This window comes from Elaeis guineensis, chromosome 6 (genome assembly GCF_000442705.2).
Source record: "Elaeis guineensis isolate ETL-2024a chromosome 6, EG11, whole genome shotgun sequence".
Lineage (NCBI taxonomy): Eukaryota > Viridiplantae > Streptophyta > Magnoliopsida > Arecales > Arecaceae > Elaeis > Elaeis guineensis.
Window position 1 is genome coordinate 16,680,407 of NC_025998.2, and position 10,522 is coordinate 16,690,928.

The 10,522-nt window shown below is 38.6% G+C and overlaps 1 protein-coding gene and 1 non-coding gene across 2 annotated transcripts; one reads left to right on the forward strand and one right to left on the reverse strand.

Moving 5' to 3' along the window:
- The first annotated feature begins 491 nt into the window (after positions 1 to 491).
- Positions 492 to 7,681, forward strand: LOC105047087 (uncharacterized). The gene is made up of 2 exons (XR_012142055.1): positions 492 to 1,017; positions 7,229 to 7,681. It is a non-coding gene; the product is annotated as an uncharacterized protein (transcript).
- A 1,033-nt stretch (positions 7,682 to 8,714) lies between these two features.
- On the reverse strand, positions 8,715 to 10,155 carry LOC105047086 (uncharacterized). The gene has a single exon (XM_010925881.4). The coding sequence runs from the start codon at positions 9,993 to 9,995 to the stop codon at positions 8,865 to 8,867; it is 1,131 nt and encodes a 376-aa protein (XP_010924183.2). The 5' UTR covers positions 9,996 to 10,155; the 3' UTR covers positions 8,715 to 8,864.
- Positions 10,156 to 10,522: the final 367 nt, after the last annotated feature.

A 10,522-nucleotide genomic window follows, 5' to 3' on the forward strand; every position in this document is an offset into this window, starting at 1 on the left:
GAGCCCAAGCCCAAAAGTCACATGCCTTTCACTCTTCTAGTGGAAGAGCCCTTGGAGCCTAACTTTCTGAGAGAATTAAGCTCTGCTCTGTAACTATTTTCTTGAGAACTTAACTGTAACTGGACTTTATGAAAAACCTTTTTGCTTCTATATATCAAATATTTATTTTTTATTTATCTTAGAGACACTTTTTTTTTCGCCTTCTTTTTTTTTTCGCCCTTCTTGTCTTGTATTTCTTTTTTTTTTTTTTTTTTGATGAAATATGGAGGAGCTGAGAGGCTTTCCTCATGTAAAAAGAAGTTGATCATAGAGCATGTTACAAGGAGGAAAAATGATGAATGGAAAAAGGGTTACATAAAAAAGAAGAGCAAAAGAGAGAAAAGCAATTACATTTGTAAAGAAGATAGTCTATTTGAGGAGAAATTACATCAATATTGTGTGCACCATGTAGTCATTTACATCGTCAATCATACCTACTCGTTCTGGAAACTTATTCATCAAATATTTATCTTGAGATACTGCTACAGAAATGAGCTGTTATGATTATCGACGTGTCCATGCTGTATAGGATATAATTTTTTTTTGGTGAAGATGCTCCAACCAATTGATTTAGTCCAGCATAAATTAGCCCACAAGATGAAGTGTAGGAGACCATGAGGAGCCCGCAAGAAGCCCTGATTTTTCTTCCAAAAAAAAAAATCATAAATTTCTTTCATGCCACATAACCGTTGATCCTAACGTTTAATCAATATCTTTCTATGATATTATTTTTATTTAGATATTTATGTAATATTTTAACTTATTTTCTTATTTTTATTTTTTTTCCACTAGAGTTCGTTGCATTTCCAGTCTTGTCTTGTGCAAATCGTAGTGTTTAGTGCGGTGGCCGCCAGAAAGGAGGGCGAGGATGGCGTTCTCATCTATGCGGCTTGGGTTCCATCGCCTCCCCCAGTGGCCGGAAAGGACTCCGTTGACAGACTGCAACATGTGGTTAGATTTCCCGACAAAGATTTCCAGGTATTGAATTCATAGTTTGAAGAAGAAAGATATCCAGATTCTCCAAGAACTTATTGGGAATATCTCCCTCCACCACCCCCCACCTGCTAAAAAATTGCCGTTTTTTACTTTCTAAGGGTAGAAGTGCTACCTCGCCGTTCCTGAAAGATGAGATCTTGGGGCCATTTGATCATTTCTCATGGGAGAAATTTATTTTACTTTATTTTATTTTGATGACAGGGGAAGTGAAATGCCACCCAGGTAGAAAGAAATTTATCACCCTAGACTTTCCTCCTAATTTTCCTTCAAACATTTGGTAATCGCCATCGAATTGAAGGACAAATCAACCTGATAGAGTGAAAGAACATGCCGTCAGTTGCTGCTTCCTCATGAGCTCAGATTAGATTTCTGGTCGAAAGGGATCGGGATTTGTTGTTTAGGAGAAAATCTGTCCGAACACAACCATTGATCAGAATAACTAGTTGAGCGAATTTGGGGGCTGTGTGATCGTTCCTTGCTTGTGAATTGATGCATAGACTATGTCTTCCATTCCAATTTTGATGCAAATAGTTCTATCTCACTGAAGATTGAAGCTCACTGAGGGCAAGATTTTAGTTTGACAACTCTTCCTGGTATGGTAGAAGGAGAATGCAACAATGCTGGATGTCAATTAGCCAAACATGAGTTTTGATGTTCTCTAAGATTGGCTGGAGAATTTTGATGAAACTGAAGAAATTCATGGTTGTAGTAGAAGTAGAGATTGTGTTATAACCTTATAGAATTTGCGGGTAACATATATATAAAAAGTCACATCGCAGTGTTAGGTGTTAATCCAAGAAAACAAGTATGCATCTGGAAGCTGAAAGGATTCATGGAATTGAAACCGGCCAAATTAGAATGTTCCAGATTACTTTACTTTTTAACTCAGTCTGCCAAGGGACAACTAATTTTGATGCTTGGTTTATCCTTTATCTGCAACTTGTATAATGTGTGGTTTACTTCACCATACATAAATTTAGCATTTAAGAAAGTTTTAGATCAGAGAATTTAAGGATAACCTTCATAGAGGCATTCTATTATAAAGAACTTTATACATGAATTGATTATTTTGGTTATATCTTCCTTTCCGTTTCAATGCAAATAGCTCTGATTGTTTTATCAGTGATAGAGAATAGGGTGGAATGTTGAGACTTACTTGGGAACAAGATTTGGTCTGAGATCTCTCTGTAATTTTGTAGAAGGAGACTGCAGTAATGCAGGCTACCGATAGGGATAAAACAAGTTTTGGGGTTCTTTAAGATTGACTGGAGAAGTTTGATGTGGCTTAAGTAATTTGTAGTCACAACAGAGGTTGCTGATTAACAGTTCAAACTTCCAGAACAAAGTAATTTAGATAAGTAAAGATCACTTTGGAAGTTGAAAGAATTCGTACAATTGAAACTGATTATGTAAGAATGGCCCAGGTTTTTTTTGTGCATTCTGACAATATGTCCTGCTGTTAGGAATTTTAGTCTTATTTGAACTTGCTCTATCTTGGGACCATTCATTTTGGTGCTTTGATTACTTTCTCCAAGAATGTCCTGATCCGATACTTGTTTTAGGATGTGCTTTGCATTCACCAAACTTCAATTTAGCATTTAAAATAACGAAGTTTTAGATCAGAATATTTAAAAATAATCTACATGGTGGTATTCTATAGTGGGGAACTTTGTATCTTCAATTGCATTTTCTTTTCCTTGTAAGATGGAAAGGTATGGTTTTGCATGTAATAGCTACTAGTATGATATGTACAGCACCATATACCTTCATATTATGCTCCTTTTATATGCAAGGTTTAGGTGTAAATGTTAGCTCAGCAAAATTACATTCTCAGATCAAATCATGACCATACTCAGATTACAAAGAAAACTTCCTTAGGCTTATTCAATATAGAAATTGCCAGAAGATTAAAATATCACTCAGAGATATGGGGCCTTTCTTGTAATCCTCTGACCCGCAAAGGCAGTTTAGATTACTCCTGTGGGAACTAATAACAGGTGCTAATCTTGATGGCGTCATTTGGCTATTGGTGAAGGTCTACCAGTGCTATTCATGATGGTGTAACTGAGTTTGAGATTGTTTATTGAGGAACATGCCATTTAATCATTGTTGTTCTTGTTGGTATGGACCACAAAAAGGACAGTAAAATGTGTTAAATTTAAGCCCTTCAACCATATAAGAAATTTTAAGTTGTTCGTGTATATATGAGTGCAAGTTCAAGTATCAGTCAGAAGAGAAGAATGGGTTAAACTTACTTATTCCTTTAGGCAATTGTGGGTATCCTCTTGGCTTTATCTACATTGAAGACATATATGTTTTTTTTATATAGACAAAAGCTATCTAGAACATGTTTGGTTTATGGAAATTATGCAATTTCCAGCTCAAGGGTTGTTTGGTTGATCCAAGAGGAGCACTGTATCCTCCATGTACTACTCTGGTCACTTTGGGTAGGTTAGGACAGGGTTTAGGATCAAGATCCACCACATTCAGGACTCAATCACTAACCAGAATTTCTGGACATCATGACTTGCTCATTTGACATTCACTTTCATCATGCCAAGCATCAAAATGAAGCTCTCAAGGAGCACTACAAGAGGGCATCCACCGCATGTAGTCGTTAAAGGGCTACAGCAACTTTTGGGCCCTAAAATAGGCTGGTCAAAATTTGAATTTCCTTTTCGGGAAAGATTCTGATGGGGCATAACCCTAAATCTGGGAAGAATTAGATGAAGCTACTGAAGATGAAGTTGATGCACGATATGACACCTAACTTTGGGAAGATTTTAGTTCTTTCATGAGTATTTTCACTAGCCATAGCTATTTTGTTAAAGATATAACCTCTTTTAACAAGAAGAAGAATTCAACTTGAATTTTGGATCTAGACCTCACCAATATAAATAGAGGGTTATAGCCAGTTTTGTTGGGATTTAGAATCTTACTTTAACAAATTGTCTTTTTTCTTTGTTCTCTTTGAGAGGTCTAAGTTCAGAGAGTTGAAGAAAATTCTTTCCTCCCCTATTAGACCATTTACGCATCAATCAATTCTAATACAAATTTTTCAGCTAAATGTCATGGTATGCATCCTGTTATTTTTAGTTCTTGGTTTGAGTGAATGATTCTAGGGAACTTAAGGTGATTTTATTTATCTTCCAATTTATGTTTCGGCATCAATTAAGGAGATAGGTGGATGATCTAACACTAAACTAGAGGACATTTGTGCTATGTGGTAGCTAGCATTCTTTTTCTTTTCTTGGTTGGAACATTGGCTGGAATTGGCCCTGTTGGTGTGGATTTGCACTTTTCCTGCTTTGGTTGGTTTATGGGAGAACTGATAGCTTCAGTCTATCACTATCTGGTTCAGGTTTGACATTGTTTAAAAGTCATATGGAAAAATTTGTTGTTGCATGGATGAATTTCAAGCTTGAAGAAGAGAAATTTGTGTGAAGGGAAGAAGAGGAATGAAGATAAGATAAACTAAGGGACCATGAAAATTAGGAAGCAAATCTTCACTTCAACTTTATTTTACTCAATTATCTTGTATTTATTCTTTATTCTCGATCATTTTAAGCTAATAGATATATAAATACAGATTCCAACCTCGTGTGATGTTCTTCAATATCTTTCAGTGATACTCTGTATTTGATCCTACAAGCATTCAATTACATATGCATCTGTTCTTTTTTCCCAAAAAAATTTATACAATGTTAAGGTAATATATTTTCTTTCATAATTAGTAAAAATCTTTGTAGAACTTTTACTTGCATTAGATATTTGGGAATAATGCATGTAATTTTCTCATTGTTAGCCCTGTGACTTTCTTTTGTTTTCTGCAAATATGACCTTTTTCCTTAAAAGAAAGTTATGCATTATTGTTCTTTCACAAATTTTCATTTTTCCACAATGTTGAGCATGCAATGCATTGCATTTGTTGTGCTACAGTTATAAACATAGATTTGCTTGTGTATAAGCTGAGGTATCCTGTATCCATTCAGTTTTCTTTGTATAACAAGCTGTAAGTAATATGATTTTTTTCTTTTTAACTTTATTTCCTCCATACCAAGTGGATCTTTGACAGAAAGGAATTGCTAAAACCTTGTATTGCATGCAATTCAAGGCATGAAACATAAACCCATGTACTGAACGGTTCTCTTGCCCTCCCCCAACAATATGATCTTAGGATTGAGAGACACGTACAGGAGGGTTGTAACCAATTTGAAATACTCTCAGACATCACAGATATGTATTACACTTGTTCACCACCTATGATTTCAAATCCACCTTAAAACTTCCATTCCAATGCTATTCCAGAAAAAATCATTGTGTGCCAACAAATATCTATGCTCTCACAAAGTATTTTTGCTCCATCTCACATCCATGCTGTTCGCAAAAAATACTTATGCTGTACATCCTCCCTATAGACTGAAACTGAGATCTCTAGGTTGTGAGGCAAACTTCATGCCACCCAATCTTAAACTTTGTGCAAATTGTGATTCAAATAAACTAGCTGGTCATCAATTTTCAGAAAATAAAATGATAGTATATATTATAAATGGTCCTACAAACTGGAAATCCTTGCAAGGACACGTAAAGTTACATAAGCATGGAAAGGTGATAGAGAGTGGAAAGTTTGAATTGCTAATGGAGATAGAGGTTGAAATTCTTTAAGATGTGAAAATGATTTAAATTATCCAAGAGACAAATAAATTATATATTTGGAAAATTTGTCTGCTGCTTATTCTGCGCCACTTTTTTCTCAGTTATGTCAATTATTTCACCTCTTGTTGAATTAGGAGATGCTCTCCAGAAGGGACATTTCTAGGGACGCTAGAAAATTATTAACATACTCTGAGTGGTGGTTGTAGATAAGGAGGGCACTCCCATTAGAAAAGCAACCAAAAGCGCTAGGAGGATGAGTGTATGAATGAAAGCACAAGAAGGAACATTCTCATGAGAAAAACTTCAGAAACTTCAGTGTCTACAAAATGGGTTTCATTGAATGTAGTAGAAAAGGTCCTCAAAAAAACATTCTCCATCATAGTGGATGCCTTAGAAAAACAACCAGCTAAAATAGTTATACCATACCCAGTGAAAGCTGGAGATAGTTGATGGATAAGATATAGTGATTATGAAGTTCAGTTTATGAATTCCATAATTATCAAACTTTCACAACCAAATGCTTATGTAGGGAAGCTTGTTGTCAAATAAAGAATATGGATTTTGTTTAAAAAAAAAATACAGAACCAAAGTTTTATGGCTTCTGGAAAGATTATGAGGATGTAAAATAGCACAAACTTATCCGGGATGTGAGATGACAAAAGAATAAGTGAAAAGGAGAATTTTTCTCAATATGGTCTTTCTTTACCACTTTTCTGTAGATTGTTGGCTAATTGATTTGTTCATTATAAGTATCAGCTTGATATGAAAGTATTGTATGTTTAAAAACAATTTCATTGATGTAATGATAAAATGGTTCATTTGACAAGATAACATTTTATATTTTCTTGGATAAAAGTTTTTCATTCTTCTACTTTTTGATTCTTTCCATTGCTCTATACACTATGTACGATAAAGAGGTCTAACTAGGAAATAGCAATGTCTCTTTTCATGGAACTTGTTGTCATGCTTCTCTATTGCTCTTGACATGAACAACCTTACTGGATCTTAGATCACCCGATCAAACCAACTTAAGGAATGAAAAAGAAGTGGACTTGTTAATTGTACACAGATTTCTTGCATTTGATCTTGAATTTAAATTTCTTAAATACATTTCTATCAAATAGAGGGTGAGTCTTGACACAACGCTAAGGTTGCTTCTCACGGATTCGAAATATGGAAACAGCTTCCCTATATATAATACAGGATAGTGCTACGTACATCTGATCCTTCTCAGATCCTGCAATGATGGGAACTTTGTGCGCTAAGATGCTTTTTTTATATACATTTCTATCAAATATTGGATATAAAATTCTGGTGCGTGCCAAATCATGAAGCTTGTTAACTCCTCTTATTAGTAGGACAGCGTGCAAGATGAACAACCAAATTGTTGCTCCTATTCCCATTACATTACCTGGCTTTTAGGGAGCCATATTGTGTATCATGTTTCTCATAATGTTTATACTTTCATGCAGCTTGTCAGCTAAAAGTAATTAAACTCCCATATTCTGTAGTGACTATACTTTTAGTTTGCGTACAGGCAAGAAGCAAAATTAGACCAGTGAAGCTTGTAGACAACATATCACGAAGAGATGCAATGACCTGCTTGTCTGCTACCCTGTTGGCAACCTTCATAAGGACTGAGCCAGCTGAAGCTCGTTCCGTGAAGCCAGAGACTCGAAGAAAAATCAGGGAGAAGCTCGACAAACTTAGAGAGAAAGCAGGAGTACCAAAGGAGAAGACCGAGTCAAGCCCTGACATGAAGGATAGACTGCCAACCAGTCCACCAGACAATTTGAACTTACCTTTGGCTGAGGCAATCCTTTAAACCTGCCTTTCACTTTTGTTGTCTTTAGGGTTCCCTTGACTTAGTATGACCTTGTAATAATATATAATTGTTAAAATTGTTAGATGTTTTGCGACTTGTAATCGTGTTATCAACATTCCTGATGCTTATCGAATTCACTTTAAATGCTGATAATAATTCTAACGAGTGCAGAGTAAAATTCTTTTAGAGTCTTGGAAAATGAGGTCAATAGGATGGTTCCTGAATCTCATAAATTCCCATATATCTGGAAAACCTTCATCTTGTTGGCAGTAGTAAATGGAGCCCTTTTTAGTGCTAAAGACCAAAAGGTATTGTAAACCATGTAATTGTATCAATGATATCTGCTTTTAAATGGAAACGGAAACTGTAGTCATTCAGTTATCATCCAAGGCTTTTGCTTGCTCATGAAGAAAAAAAGGGTCATAAACGGGTGGAAACCATCAAAGGAGCTGTAAACCTGACTCACGTATTGGATCTCTTGTGCCTGAGGCCTGGAAACTATCTTAACTGGATCTTCATTGCTTGTATATGCGCTCAACTTGAGATAACCGGTTTCCATTTATCTCATTAATTTCATTTTTGGATTGCCCAAATTGCTTTTAATTCTGAGGATTGCCCACAATTGGTCAAGTCTAACGGATCCTTTTGTGTTAGTTATTAATTATTTCTGCTTAAGACCTGAGAATTGAGAGCTAGGCACATGATTCGACTAGAATTAAAGTTATAAGAGGACAAATTTAGGCTGCCTTCATACTATAAAACTACACAAAACTAGTACAGATAACTGGCATTCAATCTACATATCCAAATACAAAACTGCTCAAGTATAAATTAACTTATATTTTCTGATGATCTTTTTTTTTTAAAAAAATTCTTCTAGGCTTCTTCTTTTTTCTTTTGGGTGAAAAAACTTAGACCATCATTTCTTCCCGCTTTTAGCATTTCTTTTCTCACATCATTCTACTAATTTTGGCCATCTTTGCAAGTTGCAACCTAATGACTTGCCAAATTCCACAGAAACCATAGCCATTTGAAGGAAAAACCTTTTCACTGATCCATCTTATTCTGGTGAAAGTAAAAGTATCCAGATCCACTTCCAAAGATAAAGAAAGAGAAGGTGTTAACATATATCCAAGGGTAGTTCCATCCATTTAACCTCAAAAAGGAGTGGTAAAGAAAAACTGAAAAGGCAAAAGAATCATCAATCACTACCATGACAGTCTTAGCAAAGATATAGATCATGAAAACAAAAAATGTGGAACATTCCTATCCAATAACTAAGAAAGAAATGATAACTTGAATGTAATATATAGTTGTACACACTCTCTCTACCTTCCCCTTAACTTGTTCATGCCCTTTTCTTGTTCATGTTGGTGACCAGTTGCCCCATCTGAAACCTCCAGTAGAAGAAATAAGCCAGGCCCAATCCCACCAGCACCAACACCCACACCATGTCCTCTTCGCTTTCCCTCCTCCACTCCACCTCTTCTATTCTATTCCTCTTCCCCTCATACCCTCCATCATCGCCCCTTCCCATATTACCCCCGTCTTCTTCTTCCTCCGGCGTCACCAGGAGGTATACCCGCCTCCCCTCCCGCACCGCCACCGCTCTCGCCCGCCCTTCCTCCACCGCCGCCTCGTCGTACACCGCCGCCACCGCCCACCCATCCTGGCTCGTCAGCCACCGAGCCGCCCTCCCTCCGGCCACCACCACCCCCCCGTCGCTCCTCACCGCCACCCCCTCCGCCTCCGTCGCCAGCCCCTTTTTCGCCCCGGCGTCCGTCACTGCGCGCGCTGCACCCCACTCCGCGTCCACCTTGAACACCCTCCCCGTGCTCCCCTGCACCGCCAGCAGGAAACCCCAGCTCACGTGCGCCACACCTCCCAATCCCCCCTCTGCCGTCGCGGCCTCCGGCCGATCCTCATCGCCGGCGGACTCCTGTGGGAAGTAGATCGGCGATTTGGAGAAGACGGTTGGATTCCCATCAAGATCTACCTTCCAGATCAGGTTCCCGGTAGCGCTGGTAACGAAGGCGTCCCCGGTGGTGGAATCCATGGCGATGCCTCCAGGGACGGCGGCGGGGTCCGGGAGGGAGGAGGAGAAGATTCGGCGGTGGGGGCGGGGCGATCGGAGGTCGTAAGCGGCTAGGCTGGCGGGGCGGGCGAAGGCGACGAGGAGGCGGCGGCGACGGTTGTCGACGGCGAGGGCGGGGGCAGAGGAGTCTGGGGGGAGGAGAGGATCGGAGAGGAGGGTCTCGACGACGCCAGCGTCCGAGACGGAGGAGACGGCGGGGCGGAGGCGGGAGCCGACGAGGAAGTGCTGGGCGGTAGGGTCCCAGGCGAGACCGACCGGGGCGAGGCCCGGGGAGCCGAAGGTGATGACGTGGCGGTTCCGGGCGAGGGCGGAACCCACGAGGAGGAGGAGGAGGAAGAAGTGGAGAAGTCTCTTCGTGGAGGAAAGGGAAGTGGGGGAGGGCATGGTTTTCCGATGTCTTTGGGTGGAGAGAACGAAGCTTCGGGTGGATTTTTGTGCGATCAAGAAGAAGTTCGCAGGAATTGAGTTTGAGATGGAATGCTTTTGGGCCTTGGGGTATCGGCGTGTTGGGCCTTTGCACGTTTACTACTGCTTTACATTGGACGGCTGATAGGATTTTTTGATACACCCTCAACCTCAAGCTCATCTACTTGTATAGTATATCTCCTTCCAATACAGTTTTATCCAAACATATTAGATTTATCATTTCCAAACAAAATTATTTATTTATTTTGTTCATCTGTCTGGTTGCTATACATGAACAAATAAGAAGATTACAAAAGAGAAATATTTGAAAATATTTAAACTGAGATATGATAAATTAGAATCTCACCCAATTAAATTACATTGTTAATGTGTTACTTCATAGTTTCTTTATTCAATAATAACATGTGCAGTATGTAAGTTGTAAATCAATTGGGCAAGGAGATTGTTAAGCTTGATTTGGGTTTTTAATCATTTTTGTAAAATTA